Genomic DNA, 22366 nt, shown 5'->3' with positions numbered 1-22366 from the left:
AAATCATGATAGTTCACTCATAGTGGTCCAGGATTTATGAACAATGGTGTTTGTTAAAGACTACTCAGAACAGTAATCCTAAATAAACAATGGTATAATAATATATAATAATAATAATAATATAATTTTTTTTAATAATTTAAAATATAAATAAATAAATAAAAAATAATTGTCTAAACATATGGAGTGAAACACACAACATTAAGATTTTTTTGTGACTTGCTCCAGAAGAGGACCTTATGTTAAGATTATTTTGTAAAGCTAATTTCCAAGTTCAGGAAACAGTTTAACCTCATAAAGAGAGTAATATATCATTTAATTGCTTCTCAGTTTTGTACACTTCAGCAAACTTCAAATGAACAATGGTTTTTACCCTTATTTTAATATTTTGAAATTAGTTTTATTGGTGAGGCCAAATCCAACATTTTATGATTTTCTTCCATCACAACGAGGGAGAGGAATATGAGCACATACAACCACATTAGTATTTTTTGTTCATACAAACACACACAGTGAGCTCATGAACACACAAGAGCTCACACACATACACTTTGGTTGTTGCTCTTGTGCCCCCACCTGTGAGTGACTGCAGCAATCTGGAATGAGAGTGACTGCCTTATAGTCACTGAAATGTCAGCCATGTCCTGACCTTTACTTTTACTTTTTCCCATTTACACGAAGGCAGAAATACCTGTTGTCAAACAATCTCCTACACTCACCAAGCAGAAGCTGAGATCAGTTGTAGATTAAAACTATAGACAGTATAAAAGAAGTGGACGTAGCTTCCAGGTCTGAGAAGCGAAGTCATTGTTGAAGTGCCTTAAATCTGCATTCTTTCTAATGGCCAACAGGGGGCAACTCCACTAGCTCCAAAAATAAGTCTGACAAAATTACCCTATTCCTGATGTGATGTATGACCTCTGTAAAAGTTTTCTTAATGAGTTTATGGTCTCAAATAGTAAAATCGATGACAAAGCAGACTATGCATTAGGACGGGACTACTTTGTGCCTGACCAATCAGAGGTGGGTCATGCAGAAACCTGACTAATCACAGACAGGGGAAGAAAAGCCCGTGCGTCACTTCTGCCTCCAAAATGAAGCATAACAATGGCTGTAAAACCAAGATGACAATTTTGAAAATGCTAAACTTCAGGATTCAAAATGGCATTCTATAGTGGCTACATCCACTTCTTTTATTCAGTGATCATAACCACACATTCTGTTGTATACATGCATTTGAAAACTTCAAGAAATGTCTTTAATTGAGCTGTGATACAATGAGAACCGACTAGCCATATAAATAGACTCAATGCTGTACACTGTGTTACAACCATGTGTCCTTCAGGACACCTCAGTCTGTTTCCAGAGTTAAACTCTGAATTTTATTTATTACTGGTTTTCTACATCTCAACCCCATCTGTAAGGCCTTTAAGCCCAACTGAGCGGAGAGACAGAGAGACAGGAAGGGAGACAGAGTCTTTGGCAGCACATAACAGTTGTACTGTCAACAAGACCAATGTTAGAAATGGTATTCTGGCTATTTCATTCTTGGTCCTTGTATATGGGCATGCCCAACAGATTTGTGAGACTGTGATTGCAATGCATTATCCAGAGAGCGGAGTCAAAGGGAGGATTACAAATGGCAGCCAGTGCCCCATTATCACAACCAGTCCAGAGGAGCACAGGAGAGTCAAACTGGCACAGAGACACAACCAGAGGACACAATACCGACAAAGACAGAGAGAAGACAATATAAGTTAAGTTCACAATTTAAATTTTCAGGTGTTTACAACTCCTGTCCGCTTGTCTAATTAGATAACATAGCAAATAAGTGGTTGCTATGGGAACCATTTTGGCAACAGAAAGAGAAGTCATTTGTGATGCACTCTGGTTTGGCAGTAGCAGCCACAAACAAAGCCTCGAAAATCTGGAGCTTCCAAATTGCCAATCAGCCTGATTGGACGTGACATTGTGTTTTCCCAGCAGAATGTTCGTGGTTGTTATATATTTCATCAGCTATTTCTCCAACTCACTAAGCCTCTGTCCCTCTGAAGATATGCTGTCTGTCTGCTCCCATTTCTCATCGGTCCATCTTTAATCTCCCCTAACTCTGTCACTGCTTCTTAATACATTCTCATATAACCATCTTTGATCCGCGCCTGGAGGAGCTAAAAGAATCTGAAAGAGAGAAACTGATAAGCAAAGAGACAGATAGGACAACAAAACAACATTGAGCACCTCAGGTCTAAGTATTAAATAGAGTGAGAGCTGGAGCAAGAACAAATATCTCATTTCAGTGTAATGTGCAAAGGGCTTGTAGCTTGCTCTCCAGGCATTCTTTAAACATTGTTTACTGCTCTGATTTTAATGGCTTGTTGGTCACATCATAAAAAGTGACTCAATATCCACAACCCTCGACTCTGCTCTTATCTCACGCTTTCAGAGGGGTGAGGACTTGCGGTGTTGAGTCTTAACAAATAAAGGGAACTATCAGCTTAAACGCACATGTACATGCTACAGTGATTTCAGGTGTATGCAGAAAATTAACCAGTCACACACACACACACACAGGCAGTAATCAATGATACCTGGAGCCTGCTGAGATGCAGGAAATACACATTCTTACCAAGGGTATTGCTAATTTAATGAACAGATGAAGCCAATCATATCAACAAAGCAGATACATTTCTGTTTAGGATGGAAGAGAAGAAATGGTACAGAAGAAACGGCACTGAGGATCTAGTGGCCAAGAGAAATGGTGATTAAGAAAGGGTAAATGTTGGCAGACGGAGCCACAGTGTGCGGAGTGAATTGTTTCTGCCCTACACTCCCAGTTTACAAAGGCAGAGCCAAAACCAACAGCAAACTCAAAGCAAAATGAAGCTGTGAATCAATGGACTGCAGTGTGTGAACGGTGTTGAACACGCTGCTTTTCAAGCAGAGATACACACAACAGTAGATCACATTAAGGGACGACAGAATGTGAGTGTGTTTGAGTGTGTTTTCATTCTGCCCTTTGTGCCTCGTAGCGACTTGGGCCTCCAATGATCATCGTAAATTAGGATAAATAAAATTCAGAGGATGTGAGCAGACAGCCGTTGCTAGCGATCATAGCCCAAGCCCTCAGGCTAAATGCCATCATGTGAAAGTGACAGTGGCATCAGGGAGTCTCAAGGGAGAGAGGCAGAGGGAGATACAAAGATATACGGACATGAGGCCTATAGAGAGCACTTGAAAGAAATTGCCTGTAGAGAGGATAACTCAGAGATAAGAAAGCCATCCAATAATGAGGAGTAGAGAGGTTTGGCAAAGAGGAGAGAAAGGACAGAGCGGGAGAATAACGAATGGAGGGCATATAACTTTTTTGCCTTCACATACACATATCCTCACTTTTTCCTGGTCATTATATACAGCGCATGGTCAGTCCCTGCTCTAAAGTCTTGCTTGCAAATAAGTACTGGAGATGAATGAGTTTGGGAGTTAATCATCTCAGGGTGTTAATGTCACAGCCTACAGACAGACATGACAAACTTCCTGTACCTCAGTGTAAGGCTGCTCTGCTCTTTCCCTGAGGCTCAGCCTCCACTGGCCTGCTTCCATATGGCATATTGTACAGCAGTGTGTATGAGGGAGGATGGATTAGTGTTTTTGTATCTAGATGGGTAGGTGCATTACTTTGCTTTCTCTTGGCTGAGTCTACTTGTTTTTGTGTTCGGTAATGATGCTGCAATGATTATTCCTTTCATACAAGAAAAACAGCTTGTGTCATTTGGCAGCACCACTGAGTCCGGCTTGAGATTTCTGAATGCCTTTCAGGAGATTAAATGCATTATATCAAAACATACTTGTTTTGGATTGTAAAATTTGGGACCTGAAAGCAAATAGGTTGAATAATTCAACATTTAGAGTTATGAATACTACACATGTCTGTGCATTAAATACTAGCCTGGAGCCAATAAACTTAGATTAGCACAAGCAGAGACATTGCGTTGTAGTTTCTAGAGTTTGCCAACGGATTAAACAAAAGAGATATGTTCATTAGAGAGCTTTAAAGGTGCTGGTATTCCTGCTGGTATTTTTTTTTTTCCATCTTTGCAGAGAGCCAAGATCGATGTGTCTCCTTCCTCCCAGTTTTAATGCAAGACTAAGCTAATTGACTCTTGGTTCCAGCTCCAGTGATACACAGACAGGGGCGTAGCACCAAATTCTGGGCCCTGTACACTCTCAATGTCAGTGGGCCCCATCCCAGTGGAGCCTATTACTATGACAACTAAAGATAAAGAGAAAAGTGTTGTGATGGTTTCTCTCTCTCTGTCTCTCTCTCTCGCTACTCTCTCTCTCTCTCTCTGTCTCTCCCTCGCGAACCAACATACCAACGTAAGGGGGGGTTCATGAAAACATCACAAAAAAAATATATATATATCAGCATTTTCATGGGCCCCTCTCCCTACTCGGGCCCTGGGTAGTCAGGTCCACTTTTCCCCCCACTACCGCGCCCGTGTACACAGACACAACAGCAGCTTCAATCTTGTCCTCTAACGCAATTAAGCATATTTCACAAAATGTTGAACTATTACTTTGACCATGTATGAGCTATTCTGATCATCCTATTTTGTTTTTTCTTTTTTTTCTTAGAGCGAGAGACCGAACCTGATAGATATGGAGACCCAGGAACTAAAGCTCACTTTAGTTCAGCCGAGCTGACGGTACAGGATGGTGAGTTTGGGCAACATTTCATCATTCACTTCAAATGTTATCAGCCGATAATCAGTCGTCATCAGTGCCACTACCAAGCTTCAGACGGGGCCAATTGCATCCCCCACTAGGCCAGAGGGGGAACATCACATCATAGTATCAACTCATTAACAACGGTGTTCACAGTGACTCAAGTAAAGTTACCGGACCATCATTGTCTTGGTTACAATGATAAACATGTGGTTAGAATTGTGAAACGGTCACAGTTTGGTGAGCTTTTGGCAACAAAACAACTTAAGTTTGGAAAAAAAATTATGGTTTCAGTTAAAATAAATATAACGCTTAAGGAAGAGAAATGACCTTATATCCTTTGCGATAAGTAGACGCTGACTTTTGGGTTCACACAAAGCCTGGTGTCCTTGGTTAAAAGTCCTGTGTTTGTCCCACTTGACCACTCCTTACCACCGCCTTAGTTCCTGTTTTGCTTTGCTTCTGTCATCATTGCTACGGCCACGAGGCATCATGTGACTCATATGGTAAATGTGCTTCATTCCACCTCACTACCAGATGTAATGGTGCACTGAACCAATAAAATGGTAGAGTAGGGCCATACTACCAATGCAATACTGCAATAAGAAATGTAGCGCCAGCCCATCCCACTTTTATGCACGGATAAATATTTTTGTACTATCAAATTAAAACTCATCACATCTCCGGTTTTACATGGTGTATCAACGTCAAACAAAAACTGGGAGAGAGTTTCAAATCTGCACTTTCGAGTGAAGTTGACAGCAGCGCTCCAGCTGACCTACGTTTTTTTGTTTCGGCGCTTTGAAAACATCACGTGAGTAGTGTTACTTTATACTGAGCTTAAACTGTTACGCTCTGCTGTCTCGTCTGCAGATCCCATAAAACGTGGCGGTTTAATACAGCAGTGTTTAGCACAATTAGTTCTCCGCTCTGTCTCAGGTTGTGTGCAGAGATGTCAGTATGGAAGAGAGAGATAACCAAGCTCACAGCTCGCCGTCTGACAGAGAACATGATAGAGCCAGATAGAGCATGGCTAATGCACACAGAATGATCAAAGCTAGCCCCTTCAGTAACATGGAGCTATTTCCAGGGTTAGCTTCAGTACTAACATCATGGTCTGTTAGTGCAGTCTAACATGAAAAATGTGATTTGAGATTTAGGAAGTGGGCAGTAAAATACAGAGCACAGTAGCATACCTGCCAGTTCTGGTGTTTGCGCTTGCAGCTTAGCAAGGTTTAACACACTAACGTGGGTTTAGTGGGCTTAAATTCTCTGTAATATTGTTTGTTTGAGATTACCACAGTAGCATTAAATACATGCAAATTGCTTCTTCTCAGTAACCACATAGAGAGAATACATTTAAATGAACTTACATTTTTAATGAATTCAAATTGAAAATGTGGTCAGTGTATTTCATTTCAATCCTCTTTTGATGATGTCTAGATATTTTTATTTCTCTACTTGCTAAATTTTGGTCTGACTGTCAAGTAGATTATAAATAGTAGTGGATGTTTGCTTATTTTTTGTAGCACAGCACACGACAGTTGTTGTTTTGTCAGCATTTAGATGAATTTATTGAAAATGCTGAGGCATAAAACATTTGATCATCATCTGAAATAACATTTTACACCTGTGCATGTTTAAAATGTGAAAGGAGGCGGTGGATTCATTTGTAAAAAATAATTTAGTAAAATAATGTTAACAGAAATAATTTTTAAAAAATAGGTATGTCATGGAGATTAATAGGTAACTAACATTAAAAGGTAACATAAAATGGATTAATTAATCCATTCGCCACGTCCTCTGTGGGAGACTGTCATGGTGTGAAACAAGACTGATATACCTTGTGATTTACAAGAGGAAGATAAGCCACAACAAGGCTCCAGAGTGCTGCAAATGATAACAGAGTTGGCAAAAGGAAAAAACCAATGGGGAACCAATTGGTAAATCAAATGCAATTTGAAATGCGATTGATGCACACACTGCTCTGTTTGTTAAGTAGTTACAAAACCAATTACGTGTATTTTGAACTAATTCAGTGGGAGATAAGCTGCATGGTAACATACAGTAATCCACAATATCAAAGCCTCGATGAATCTACAAATAAAAAGAGCAGCAGCTATATTGTGCTGCTGTGCGATTCTGCCTGAATTTCTCAGCACATCTTCATGTACGTGAGTCAGTTCAAACACAAATGTCAGGGACTGAGGTGAAGGTTTTCTTGTTTTTGATGTCATCCTGACCAGCTGTGATGAAACCTTTGTTATGTACAGCACTGTAGAGATATGTCTCTTTCAGTTGTCAGGGAAATTTTCTCTCTGGTAGAAGCCTGAAATTCAAAGATTTAAACTTTTGATTGGGAGTGCCTTTGCTGGAGCAAAATGTGTGATTTTGAATTGCATATGTCATATTATCTCATTTTCCATTCTGGTGTGAGTGGGGGTATAATGTGTTCAATTCAGCACACGGGCTTTGTCTGTTAGAAAAGGTGAGAAGAAAGAAGTTTGAAAAGAGTTTTTAAACATAAAAGAGCAAATAGAATTTGGTCTTTCTCCCATTTGTCACTTTACTACATGCCTGTTTGTGTCATTTTTCGAGTAACATTAAGCAGGGAATATGTGTGGATGATAACAGGAGAGGAGAGTAAATGGAGATAGAGGAGCTACAGGGCTCTAATCCACTCGTACTCATTCACATGCACACTCACACACATATTCGCACACACACCCTTCAGCTTCAGATTAATGAATGCCTCAGTCTAGGACAGTGCAAAAACATTTAATTATACCTGACACTGAAGGTTAGGCAAGAGGCCAGATCTGTCATCCACCTGCATGCGTGTGTGTGTGTGTATGTGTGTGTGTGTGTGTGTGAAGACGGAGAAAAAAGAGGAAGAGATCAGAGTGCGTCAATGAGCTAAAGAATCAGGATGTAAGTCAAGTGTGTGTTTTTTCACTGTGACCTCTCTTGAAATTGACTAAAGGTCAAACTGACACAAGCTCCTTGTCTGGCAGCAGCACATGGTCAGTTAAGAGCCCTGGGGATCTTTTTTAAAGCAGAAGAAAAGAGACCACTTGACATTGTACAAGTGTAAAAAAAAACTTGAATGAATAAAATAAAACCTTCCCTTCCTTCAGTTGTAACCCTGCCATGATCAACTAGACAGAAATACAGTAGCTTTAACCAATCGATGAGTTTGATAGAAAAGCAGAATCATTTAATTAATTATATAACTTTTTACAATCAGGATAGTGACATTGCAGAGACCTCAAGCTATGCTCTTGTTGTGGCTCTGGGGATGATAGTGTCGGTCTGTCAGTGCACCACGTTGGTCCAGACTGAAATATCTTGAATCCGTGAATCACACTGCACAAAAATTAGCTTTGCTTTAACACATTTGTCTCAGTTGAATAGGAACTCTTGAAGTTATCAATCAATATATTGAATTTCGGGTGGCCCCACAATTTTGAAATGAGACCCCCTTTGTATAGCTCATACACTGACCTGTAAAGAAAACCTTACAACTTGGTTTAACTGGCTGTTCTCAGAAGCTCGTTTGAGCTGAGGTGGATACAGCCACAGACTCCAGTGTCTACATCAGCCATTGTGTGTTTCAAGTCAGTGTGAGCGCATTCCCTCCAACTAAACCAATTTCATATTCTATTCTGTTTCTGCTCTCTCACTTCTCCTTGATGATGATTAGAATTGTAAACACACTTCAAGCAGAACAGGTTATAACTTCATTTATACTGTGACAATTAGCAGCTTTCCCCTGAAATGAAGGTCCTCTTGTTTGCACATGTTGTCCTTAAATGCATCTTTGCTCCTTTGCTTTGAAGCTGTCTTCAAAGACAGTTTGATTTGCTTTCATAACGTCCCTTTAAAAATGCTTTGCTGCCAGCAACAGCTTCACAAAACATCCTCTTTCAGGACTTTTCACAATCAAGTGTGAGTGTGCATGTGCTGCTGTGTGTATAATGGTTGTGTGGCAGTGATGAATATTCAGTTTGTAAGCGATAGTCAATAGCCCCTCTCTCTCCAGATATTTTTCTCCCCGTAAGCCACCGTGGTTTCTTCTCTGACATTCAAACTGAAACAGCCTGTTTATCTTCTCCGTTCCTCAGTTACATCCACAATAATATGATTTGCCCGTGTTTTCAATAATTAATTTTATGGATGGTGAATCCGTTCTATCATTGCGTTCTCCCAGAGGCCCTCTGTGTGCTTTCATCCCTCCATCATTCCTCTCTGTCATCCCTCGCTCCAGTGCCTCTCACAGGCCTCAGACCCTGAGGAACGTTCACAAAGAGCGAGAAGGAGATTTTATCTCCTCCTGATCTGTTTGTCTTTCACTCCTCTCTCTCTATCTCTTGTTTTTCTCCGTAGACCCCCAGGTAAAAGAGAAGAAACACCTTTTTAATTAGTTTATCAGAGCCTGAAAGTGATGCTCATTTTTCTAATAACAGTTGAGAATTTGTCCTCTGGGAATGGTTGTTGAAGCACTTGTTTATTTAATTTCAAACTTGTTTGTTTGCTATTAGAAACAGTAGCTGGGGAGAGCAAACAATGGAGAGCAATGGAGTGCTGTGTCGATAAAGGAGCGCACACACACCCATACTCACATATTACAAAAGCACCCTGGTGACCCATGTGTGGCTCAGCAGCAATTAATTTGAGGTCACCCTCTACTCTCTGACAGGGCTTGTTGGCGAAGTGGCCTCTTCTATTGGACTCTGGCTATCTTTATTATCCAATCACTGCACTCCATTCTGGCCTTCATCCAGTATTAGAGGACACAGGAAGAGTGTTTTATCTTACCCCACTCTTCTCTAACCACTTTTCCTTGTCTCTTAAGGAACATTAATAATAAAAATAGAGGGAGGAATATTTCTCGCCGAGACAAAATGTGGATGAGTAAGGCCATTTACTGTCGACTTTAATTGTCATAAAATGTTACAGCTTCAAGTATAATCTTGTTTTCTGCCAGGAATCCACTTGGAAGTGTTGCAGCAATTAAATGGCTGGAAGATGTGTTCAGGAACTTTTTAAAGATTGTTTTGCACATTGGAAACAATAAAGTGTCATATTTGCAGCCTGCCTTAATGAATAATAGTGTAATGATACAGCAACACTGACACACTAATGCAGTTAATAGGGATTCAATTATTGTAAACTCATTCAACATTTTCTCATGAGAGCATGGATCAAAACCATGACCTGGTGTATTGCAAAGTATTGCACACTGAAATTTCCCAAAAGTATCCTGCAGAAATTATGTAATGAAGTACTGATTGTGATTTAATAACTGTCTGCCGTGTCTATAATTACTCCAAATAATCATTTGTTTTTGTAGGTGGCTCGTGTACATGTCATACAACCTTTAGTCTAACATATGCAGTACGATAAAAGACTACACATGAGTATTTTGTAAGACTAACAGGTCAAGTGTATAAATCACTGATTGTAAGAATGTTCATTTTAAAATCAAATATCCAGTATTTGAGAGCTATTGACATATACCAGAAATGAAACAACTTCAGTTGTTTAATGTCATTAGAAATGAGCAGATTTTTTATTGAACTTTAATTTATACAGAAGCACTAAGCTGAATAAGAATTGGTGTCTTAACTTTCTTATGCTAACAGTATGTTTCTAGCTCTCCTCTGACTAGCTGTGTTTACCCTGCGGCTCCCTGAGGTTGGACTTGGAGGGAGAGAGAGACGTGACAGAAGTCAATATATGAACCTATTTCATCCACAGTTTGGAAACAGACACACAATGTGCACAAGAGAGCACTGTAATGTTGTTGATGACAGGAATGCAGAGCAAGGGGCAAAGCACACAGAGGAACAAAGCTATTGCTGAGACATAAGAATGGTGGTGAGGAGAGCTGGTTCCTCGTGTAAGACATTTATTAAAAGCATAGCATAGACAAAAAGAGAAATGCTTCCAAAACACACTGAAAAAAGAAAACCTCTCTTGGCATTGGCATATCCCTTTACATGTACACAGAGAGCTTATGGATCCTTGATAGATAACGCACATATTCTTTCTGTATTATTTTCACATGAGCTTGATGAAGATGACTTTCATCTTCATGTTCAGATGTAGCACAACTTTTGATTTCAGCAGGGAATATATTTTCTTTTATGTACTTGCTGTGCTCGCTGAGCATGAGCTACCAAGCAAGGAGTATATTGATTCCCCCCCAGTATATAAAAGCAGATCAGACCAGATGGTAGCTGGGTTGATGCTGGGTTTGCAGCAACAGCAGAGTTTTCAAAGCACACTGCAACACAGCAGTGAAATGTACAATAGCCACGAGGTGTCCATGTCCACAGATTTTGATTGTAAGTCAGCAATGTACACATTTCAGTCGTAAAAGACACCTGTCAAATAATCACAACTTCACCTTTGTTGATTTTAATGTACAATTAAAAGACCTGTGTATATAAGCAGATAAACAGAATTAACATCACTGCATTTAGAAATGAATTCATTTGAGCTGTGAATTTTATTCCCAAATAGAGCATAGCTTTAGTTCATGTAGATCACTGTAGTCTCATTAGCTGATTGGCATCACATGATTTCTTGATGCTTAACCAGCTGCTTGGCCACCAACTAACTAGTAACATTCAGTTATATTCATTCTCTCACTATCACTCCCTTAATAACATTAACACTGCTTGCTGCCACAGTCAGCTTCACCTCCAGAATCTCCTCCTATTGGCCCCTTTACATGTGAGACGTGTTTATCAGCGGCCAGTTTAGAGCTTTGGCAGCCAAGCCGCACCACAATTCTGACACTGTCAGAAATTCAGGACCACAATGTGACATGTCTCTGCATGCATCAGTTTAATAAGGTTAGATGGCTGTTAGACTCACATGTGACATGCAATTAACTTGTGAGATTGTTTTTATCACAGACTCTATGGACGCCTTTGTGTGTTAAGTTAAATGAAGATTTGATGTTCATGTTCATGTTAGAAGGATTAGTTCTCCAAGCCAAATCCTAATTGCTGCACAGATTCTTTGAAAGCTTCATTAATGGGCATTTCCAACTAAATGTAACTATTTAATCGTTGGTTATAAATGGCCTTGCTGAAATACACATTCATTTTAAGATTTTACACCACAAAATAGTATTATATACAAAAAAAGTTTTAAAATGACAACCAGCACCAAAAGTGTAGATGTGACCGACTTGAATTCAAACTAAGCACATTTCTGTTCTTCTGTTAATGATATGCTGTTATCTTGTGCCCCCGCTACCTTCAGTCACAGCTCTGCCAACTCTTCCATCTGTCTCACCCCTACAGACGGGTAACCCAGCACCCAGCGGCCATCAGTCCACTTTACATATGGCCAAGGACAATAGCGAGACAAATTGGTAATGATATCAGTGTGCAAAACTGTTAGACTTGCTCACAAAGCATAACTATATCATTATAGAGAATACACATATGACTTGCTCCTCTCTGTTTTTTCCTCCCTTATCAGCTACCGTTTTCAAATCACTGCATCTTCACACTTTCTCCATCAAGCAGTGTCTGATGAAGAATCATAATATTTACATCACGCATGCATGCACAAACACACACACACACACACACACACACAGGTACGAATCCTTAATACTTGTTCATTTGGCAACGTTTTATCAGCAGCAGACAACCATGGTCATTTACATAAATCAATAACATTTTCAAGGTAAAAGATGTGGTTTTAAGTGTGAAATGGAGTTTTACTTGGCACTTTGGAATGAATGGATATGCAGTAAGGCATGTCAAGTTATATTGCTCATGCATATTGACTTCTTCACACAATAAAGTCATACTTAAGATTAGAAAGAAGAAAGGGGAATAAAAGGAGATGAGAGACTCGTATTGAGGAAAGTGAAAGAGAGGTGGCGAGAGTGTGCTGCAGTGCTCCTGCATTACAATTGATTGGCTGGTTTAACCGCCAGTGCTGCTCACTCAAGCTTTAAATAGATGGATAAAACTCTCTCTTACCCTACACTCTTCTATTCGCTTCCTCCTCCCCCTCTTCACCCTGTCATTTTCTTCTTTGCTTTTCTTCCCGTCCTTTCATATCTTTTCTTTTCCTCTACTGTTCACTTTTTTCTTTCCTCTCCTCTGCTCTCCTCTCCTTTCCTCCTATATATACCACAAATATTCAAATCACATCATCTGAAACCGATTTCACATTCAGAGCATCATTGTCTCTCCAAATTAACTTTTTTTACTGTTTATGAAAAAAGTTTTATCTGTGTAATCATCTACATGCCTTGTGTATTGGTGTGTGTAGGTGGATAAAATGACTTGCTGATTTGTGTGTGTGTGTCTTATTTCCAATTTGTCTGAGAGTAGAGGTCACGCACTAATCCTAAATTGTCCTCCAATCCTCTGTTAACCAGATACGCGCCTCCCTTTTCCCCGATCCTTCCTCTCTCCCTTCATCTCTCATTTCCTCGTGGTGATAAAGTCATTTTGCAGCAGAGTGAAATAAGATGGGTTTCCTCCAGCACTGATAGATGGAGGTGAGGACAGGCCCAAATAAGCAGGAGATAGAAACACACTGCAGAGCAGACAGCTATCAGGAGAAAGGTTGACATATAATCTCTCTGAATTCTTGGGAATATGAGAGGGTTTTTGTATCTGTGTATGTGTTTTACAGATTGTAAGGAATCAAGTGTGTTGCTCAGTTATGACCGATGTGTGCCGTGTCCTATTAATCTCTTTCCTTGAGATTATCTAAGCTTCACCATCTTTATTGTGTATGTTCCGTCTTATAACTCAGAGATAAAGAAAACTCTCTCATATCCTTTGACAGCTTCAGATATGTTCCTATGTTTGGAGTTGATATGTGCAGGTGTTCATTCATTATTATAGATGGTTGTCGAGATTACAGCGTTACTGCAAGCAGAGGCAAGAAAACCACCGTTGTGTCTAACTCTCTGCCTGATTTAATGCTGATAAACCAGCATGTAAACAGCCACACAGTGTGTGATCAGGTCACAAACTAGTTGATGTTCACAGCAGACGCCAGCTGTGGCTCAAACACAACCCATTAGGCCCCTAATGGAGAAAAGGCCATTCTCGTCTTATGATGTTAGCAGCCACATGCTAATGACTTGTACATAACACTTTTATCTATACACTCTGTACTCAGTCTTAATTAACTTGGGATGTGAAATCATTTTTAGTTTGTTCACCCTGGTGACTGCAAGCAGCCTCTGCATGTGGTTTAAAAACCATGTTGCCTTTGATCTCATTTTACTGTCTTTTTTGTTGGTTTTTATAATAGCTTTTATCTTTCATTAATACATATCTGGTAAAGTGTTTTTGACTGCCAGGATCACAATGACTACTATTACTTCATTTGTACTCATGAAAGTCAGTAGTTAATTGATGTTCAGGAGTAAGGCCACACCACAACCATACCTCTAATCGTCTGTCAAGCCTGGTGAAATATCCTGTCCTGTATGTCTCAGTTTTCTCAATGATAGGCCATGCTTCGTGGTTAATTGCATGTTGCAGCAATATAAAAAGTTGGACTAACGCTACCTACAATTAGTATCAACTCACTATGGATCAGCACAATAGATTTTGCCAATTGGAAATACTCTAGCAAAAACAGGCAAATAATAGACTCATACTCCTCATGGCTCACACATTCCAAGCATCAACAATGTAGTCTAGATTTCTCAATGCAGTCTGTAACCAACGATGAGGACATCACCCTCATCCATTTGGCAGGCCATGCAGCTTGGCTTTCTGAAGGAGACATCACTAATGCTTTCAAAGTCCAAATTAGCCCCAATTTCATCTACCTATAATCATTCTCTTCATCCCAGTCAATCTGATTTCCACCTCCATTTTCAGTCTAGACGTCTATCTCAGCCCATCCTAGCCACTAACCAAATGCATCAGTTTCAGGTGTGACACCAAACCTCACCTCAAGACCCACTCCTTCTTATCGAAACATCAAACGTCAATTTTCATCAAGTCCTCTACATTTCTGGCACATCTTCAGAACACAATTTAAACCATTCTTTCTGCAATGAAGCAACTTTCACATCAGCCAAACTGGTCTCAATCACTGGTCCTTTCAGGTATATCACTCCTACATTTGCAACAATCTCCATTAAAATATGTTGCCTCTTTTGAAGGCCCGTAATTGGCTTGGACAGCTAAAATCCTGAGACCCCACACTGATTCTCCAACTCCGCCTTTAAAATATCCATCTCAGCCTAAATAGACAACTTCCTCCTCCATGTTCATCCCCCTTCTCACATCCATTCACCTGTGCTCAACATCCAGTACTTCCTTAATTCATTAAGCCTTTAAACTCACATTGTTGTGGTGAGGTCCTTGCTGGTGAAAAAGCTCTTGTCTCTCTCCTTTTTCACCTCCACTTTTTTTTTCTGTTCTGTCTGTCAAATGAAAGTGGGTTTGTGCTGTTAGCCTAGTGTGAAATGACACAATGCTCAGAGTCAATGAGCTGCTTTGATCTTTTGTCACCCTGGACACCAGCCAGCTGTGCCTGGCTGCAACAGCGATAATGTCACTGAGGAGATTGATTTGAAAGAAGATGGGGTCGGCGCTCGGAGAGAATAGTCCTCATTAAGCAGCTCACAACGCAGAAAACTCAGCGTTTACTTCATACGTTTTACCAATCTTCTTCTCTGTCTTTTTCTCCAACTCATTATTTTTCTGCCTGCTTCAGTTAGTAGAATGTAAGAATCTGCCAGCTGGAAAACCAAAGAACAGCTTGATATTTTGCTGCATCAACGTTCAACTTCAGCACTACATTGTGCTGATTCTCCTGCTCTGCATGTTTCCATTAACTTAGAGACTCAGATAAAGTTTATCCCTGATCTCTCCCCATAGGTCCAGATGCCACCAAGGACCCCTGTCTGAAGGTGCGTTGCCCTGCACACAAGGTGTGTGTCAGCCATGACTACCAAACAGCCATCTGCACCAATCACAAGCAGCCCACTCACAGGTAAGAACCAGTAATGTAACATTTTATTATTGTTGTATTATTGTTGTAACATTGTTTTTTTTTAACATTAGCTTTATTAAGGGATTGTCTGTAGAATTGTGCAACTTGACTGACTTTCTCTCTCCTTAAATATGGAATCATTATTAAGGTAAAGTAAACACCTGCAAGTCAAAATGCTCATCGGGGACCTTCAATATGTGAAAGACCCTCAGGCCATGTTAGACAAATTACACCAATATAGTAGCGATATAGTAGCATTTTGTGTTTTGTGTGTGACCAGTGTAAGAATCCAGTCTGCTTCTGTGACAGACATACAGACACATATTCTCAACACCAATTAATTTTAATAAAACTATCTGTTTGCTTTTTGGACTCCCAATTTATTTGTGTTTTCAACCTTGTTATGTTGCCAGTTGTTAGATTTTTCAATTTTTCAGTTCAAGAAGCATTTCCCCCTAAAAGACATCTAAATGTATTTTGTCTGTCTTGAGTTTAATTGATTTCCTCAAGTCATTAGCTCCTAAGATAGTTCATTTTAATGCCTGTCTTTGTATTGCATTAATTACACGTCGTATTTGCTGCTTAATACGTAAAACTATTCACCTGAAATCTATATTCCCCTGGCAGCATCACTCACTGACGCTTTGGACCATGATATTATTTTATCTATGAGTTACATTAGTTGCAGTAATTAGCATATCATGGATTCAGTGTCCTCTTAGAGGGCAAATCCAAACTTTGTTGCATTGAAGATATTTCCAAACTGTTGTTGCGTTGTGTTGTGTTGAGAAATACACTAAATCTACACAATGTTGCAGCATGTATGTCTAGGAGAGGATTTATCATTGTTATTCACCACAAACAAATTGTCTTTTTGAAGATACCCTCTACACACATTGGTATTACTATGGTGTTAAATAAATCCACAAGCAAATTAATTTTGTCCTCTACTAAGAAGCTGTCAACACAAAAGTCCCATTCATAACTTCTTTTTCTTCTGCTTGAAATTGATATAGTTTTGCACAAACATCTTATGGGGCCATAATATCTGGCTACAAGCATGCAAAAAACTTTATGGAGGTTTGCAGTATTAATTTGTATACACCTCTTTCCATCTGTGATGGGGCTGTGGTACCATCTGATCGGAGCCTTTCCAGATGAGAGCAACAATGAAACTCTCAGCAGCAGGGGGGTACAACGGTTTATGAGGGACAGGGAGAGAGATCACTTTCTTATTTTAGTTCAAGATTGATACGATTAGTCGATTGTCTGTCCACTCCTCTCTCTGTAGCCGTCTCTCTCAATGAATATTTGCCATGGTTGCACTAATTTCCCCGGCGAAGAAAAATCTGACTAATAACTTCAGCATATTCTTGTGCTTCACTGCATTTATGCAAATAGCACTTGATAGGAGAGAAGGAGAAGCATTGGATTTGATAGGTGGATAAAGGGGAAACATATCAGACATCAACCTACAAGTTTCAATGTACCTCCAGCTTAACTTATCTGCCAGCACTGTTTAATTTATCTGTGCTGCGTGCACAGCATTTGTCTAATCAGCCATGGCAATGATTGCGTCTCTGTCGCTGAGTGTGAATCTTCTAAAGACCCAAGAAAGTGGCTGGCACGCTGCCGAGGATTTCAATGCTGAAGAGTGTAAATTTTAACCAAGGGACTGAATGATGAACTCTTACTTAATGTGATGTTGTAGCCTATTTAACTTTGATCTAATAATCAATAATTCAGTTGGGGGCTAGTTTCCTGAAAATATTTTAGATTGGTCTTTAGTGTTAAGCCAGTCTTAATTTTGCTCTTAAATTAGTCTAATTCAAGTTAGACACTCTCACAAAATTAAAGACTGACTTTTTAGACCTCAAAAATTAGCCGCCCTTCCTCCAGGCAAACCCAGTACTTAGAGTCATATTTCCATGGTAACAATCAGCAACTCTCAGCAACCCATGGCATCAAATGACAAAAAAGATGTATGCTGTAAGTTTTGAAGACCACAGTAACTAATTAACAATATACTGTAGTTGTCATCATCAGTTTTTGTTTATCTATCTATCGATAACATACAATACAATACAATACAATATCTCAGCTCCAATATAGGTCTGTACTGTCTTTCAGATTTTATGTTACTGGACGTTTTTCTTATTGTTTCATTCTTTACTGAATTTTTATGCACTACAACTAGTGTCTTTTTTTGGTTGATGCTCACTTTGCATCATTTGTTCTTGTCACATTGTCGGACTCTAATTCCGTCTCTGCTCAAATCAGGAGTCAGTGGTATTCGCTGAGAGCACTTAGCAAGAAATTTGCTGCAAGATTTAGATCAAACATAATTACACTCGTTACTGAAAAGGCCTCAATGGATCAATCAGGATTCATTCTGCTTCAGCTGACCCCAACAACCACAAACACTTTTAAGTCTTTCATCTCTATAAAAAAAAAATTGTGCTAGTTTGGATAATATTCCTGCCTGGAGAGTGATTACTGCACTTCAATTTGGCCTAATACATAAATGTAAGAGAGCAAAGTTAGTCGAGATACAAAATTTACATTAGAAATATTCTATTGTGTTTTTAGAATATGTGCAGCAGACTTCATCTATGTTTTAGTGGGTAAAATTCAAATTCATGACTTTCTCCCTGTTTCTTTCAGTGTGAAACCAAGGAAAGGCAGTGCAGGCCACAAGCACAGGCTTGAAGCTGGTGCTCATGGGAAATGTAGGCTCTGCTCTGCGCTTCAGTCAAGTCCTGTGTGTGGATCTGATGGACACACCTACTCTTCCCAGGTGAAGCATTCCATGTCCATTTTCCCTCTTGAAGTTTCTTCTCCTCTTCCTCTCTCTCTATACTTTTCTGTCATTTAAAGTGTGTCATTTTGTGTTGCTCAGCAAACATTTTATTTCAACCATTGACGTAAGAACACAATTGCTTCCAGACTTATAAAAGCTCTTGAACAGCTGAATCATATTATTTATGGTTGAAATATTTTAGCTAATGTGTACTTTTCTTTCATTTTCCTAATAGATATCTCAATTATATGTTATCCCCTTTTCACTCCTGCTCATTTCTGCCTTTTTCCTGCCTCCTATTCTCTACTCGCTGTCCTATTTTACCATGTATGTATTGACTCATGTCTCCCTACATTGTGTTTCAGCAGTACTTTTCTCTGTCTGCCTCAGGGTCAATTATCATAGGTTTTCGAGCAGCTATCTGTGTTCATTTTGGGTCTGTTCTTGGTATTATTATTATTGTTGTTGTTGTTGTTATAATAATAATAATAATAATATTGAACTAATCCATTTAGTAATTAATTTTCCTGCCAAAGCTGAAGCACAATGTAAGACATCTCTCGAGTGTCTTGCACAGCTGAATCAAAGTCTTTGTGACAGGAATATTGGCAGTAGAGTAGAGCGAGCTGAGCCTAAGGACACCTGTACACTCTTGTCATTTGCTCAATGTTATTTATTAATTGTAGTATTTCAGTCAGGGATGTTCCCTTAGCGTACAAGAGTGAGTGAGGACTCATAATCAATAAAATCAAACCTTTGAGAGAAGGAGTTCAACATAGGCCATGTTGTCTTTGCTTTAAAGCTTGTTGTCCATCCACACATCAGCTAGGTTTTTCAGCTCAGCTCTGCAGGAAATAAATAGACTCCCAGACATTTGGTCATCGTTTTGTTTTCAGTTTAAATGCAGGACTAAGCATCCAACCCAGAGGTATGAGAAAACATGAGACTGCGAGTTTCAACTGCTTTTGTATGAAGAAGTCAGGACATAGGCTATTATAATGACCTACCTGTCTAAAGCTGTGCTGCGGAGAAGTGTTAAAGGAGAAGCAAGTGAAAGAACAAAAGGAAAGGGAGGGCTCGGAAGTCCCTCTGCTCCCTGCGGTAATTTAGTTGGAGGGGTTCAGTTAGCTGGTGGAGTGATGGGTCCCTGTGGCCCAACTTAAACTCTGCTCACCAGTGAGCTGCTGGTCTCAAGCTTATTCATGTTTTATTATTACATTACATGCCCCCCTCATTGCAACCACACACACGCTCACACACACACACACTCAATATCCTATTAAGCGGACAGTGCTCTTATCTCCTGAGAGGCCTCAGCCCACTAAGTTAAGTCCATTACTTCCCTCCTCTTAAATCATCCTCTCCTCTCCTCTCCTCTCCTCTCCTCTCCTCTCCTCTCCTCTCCTCTCCTCTCCTCTTTTACTCCACTGAGTCAGGTGTTAAAACACTGTTTCATCAAAACCACATTAACCCCTGGAGAGAGACAAACATAAAGATTCATGGAGCCTCTCGGTGTGCTGACAGTGACTGGGGGAGGTCATTCATATCCTGGGCACTCACTCTCTCTCTCTCTCCCTCTCTCTCTCTTTCTCCCCCTTTCTCTCTTTCTGGCTCCCTCCCGTGACACTTAATTCAATATGTTGAGAACAGGGCAGAGCACTGTTCCTTTGTCAACAAATTTCATTAAGCAACATTAGCAGCCCCATCAAAGAGGTGACAGGGAGGAAATGATGGATTTGGACATGGGAAATGAAAGTGCTGGCAGGATACATCCAAGACTGTGTTTGGCATGATATGTGTAGAAATATTTATGCACAGTCATGTTCTCACCCTGACAAAACCTTGTCATCATCTCGCAAACAAAATTTACATAACCCATTTCAGTTTTCATTATTCTTCTTGGAAGGATCTTGTAATTGGATTTTTTACCCCAACTAGTACAAACAATTTCTCACCCCTCACTTACCTAAAATGAGATTTATACTGTTAAATTACATTCTGAAGTAGTCCATCTTGCTTATTGCATTGCACTTGGTTTGTGCTGCAGTAGAAAATAGAATGTCACCGGGCATCTCTGTGTCTAATGGTGTGTTTACATGGTTGCCTAATGGACACATCTGTTCATCGAAGATGGATGACTAATCCTGTCTCAGCAAAACTTTCCCTTAATCAGCTCACCAAAGAAAGTTCAATATTCAAAGTTTTTGTTTGGTTGTAATTACATACACACACAGTTATAACATAGTATAGTTTGATTTTATTCAAAGGAGTATACCAGTAATTCAGGGTTGCACTCATATAATGTAAAGCACATTTTAATAAGAAAGATTAAAATCTGTGCTGTTGAGCCCAAATTATCCAGGCTGTTTCCCCCCACACATGATGAAATTTAAAGATCTGCCCCTCCATTATATGCATTTGTAATAGTATGTCTCCCATTTTTTAGATTACCTATTTATTCTGCATACTTCATACATCAATTGAGTCTAAACAGAGAGCGAGAGAGACAAGCAGGCACACACACAAAGACAGAGAGAGGGAGATGATGAAGATCACCTGTAAGTGTGACTACAAAAGAGTAGAGGAGCAGAGTTGCTTGCCAGTGCAGAGAAATGTATCTACATTTCTCTGCACTGGCAAGCAACTCTGTGAACAGCCAGACGACTGCTCATTCAACATATCACGGTGCTTTAATGTGCTTCCACTTCTCATGTGTCCCCGCCGTAACAGTGAATGTGTGCCATGATGGCATCGCTTTCAGTTTTGTCTCCATTGAAAATAATGAATTCAACAGAATGGCCCCTAATAAGGGTGAACCATTTTAGTGACTTTGCTAATGAGGAGGATAGCATCAAGTAGGTAGGGCTCAAGTTCTAAAAACACTGGATCCCTTTTTCTCCAGCCCACCTGCTGGAATCTACTTGGACGGGTCACCTGACCGCGGTGCTGCCTTCAGGTCAGTGTCTGTGTGCACTCAAGAAACTCAGCATAAAGGAGGCTTTGGCACAGAGGATTCAACACCAGCTCACCTTCACTGGAGATGCAGACTTTGTACTGATACAACGTTTGGAGTCGTGTTTGTGGCTACCTCACAAATTTGTCAGTTAGCTAAACTAATCCGGGTTAGCTAAACTAATCTGATAAAATGCCTCCTCTCTCATCGGATGACTGCCAGAAGCTTCTGCAGAAGATTGCTGTGCTTGAAACTAAAGTTCACCGGTTAGAAGTGAATGCAGATGTAGATGGACTATATGGGTATGACACAACCCTACCATTATCTCGCAGCAACGACTCGCAGCATGCTAATGCAGGGCTAATGAGTGCTAGCAAAACTAGCCGGAACCTGGAGGACTCATCGCTTGCCCATGAATCAAGATCGATAAGTCCTCCCTGGAATTCTCTTGGTGCTCGGCCAAAGGATAAATCACACTGCCGGGAAACGGGAGGGAGAATAACAGGCAGAACACAGGGCCCAGAGATCTGTGATGCGACAGGCTGGCCAGCGCTCCCATCCAGACACAGCGCCTCATCAACCCCAGTGCCTAGCAAGAAGCAGCTGTGGACAACTGTGAGAGGAAAGATCAGCAACAAACCTCCCCAACAACAACAGAATTTACCACTGGAAAACAGATTTGCTCCATTCTCTCAGGACCCAGAATCTCCATCTCAAAACCTGGATAAAATCTCACCCTCAGGCAGCAGGGTAAGGACTGAAAGCTCCTCTAAAAAAAGGCTACAGGGAAAGCTTGGGCCTCAGGGCCTCAGACTCTGATTGTGGGTGATACTGCAGTTAAAGATTTGAATCGTGTGCTCACCAATAACACTAAAGTCATC

The 22366-nt window shown here is 40.1% G+C and overlaps 1 protein-coding gene across 1 annotated transcript in view; it reads left to right on the top strand.

Moving 5' to 3' along the window:
* The window catches only part of spock1 (SPARC (osteonectin), cwcv and kazal like domains proteoglycan 1), a 115612-nt gene that overhangs the window by 65160 nt on the left and 28086 nt on the right, over window positions 1–22366 (top strand). Inside the window, exons 4-6 of the mRNA XM_070836728.1 lie at window positions 4636–4716; window positions 15618–15732; window positions 18397–18529. Of these exons, the coding sequence (XP_070692829.1) occupies window positions 4636–4716; window positions 15618–15732; window positions 18397–18529 (329 nt within the window). The remainder of the gene's footprint in view (window positions 1–4635; window positions 4717–15617; window positions 15733–18396; window positions 18530–22366) is intronic.

This window comes from Pempheris klunzingeri, chromosome 9 (assembly GCF_042242105.1).
Source record: "Pempheris klunzingeri isolate RE-2024b chromosome 9, fPemKlu1.hap1, whole genome shotgun sequence".
Classification (NCBI taxonomy): Eukaryota; Metazoa; Chordata; class Actinopteri; order Acropomatiformes; family Pempheridae; genus Pempheris; species Pempheris klunzingeri.
The sequence above is the reverse complement of the archived record's forward strand: the minus strand, read 5'-3'. Positions and strand labels throughout refer to the sequence as shown.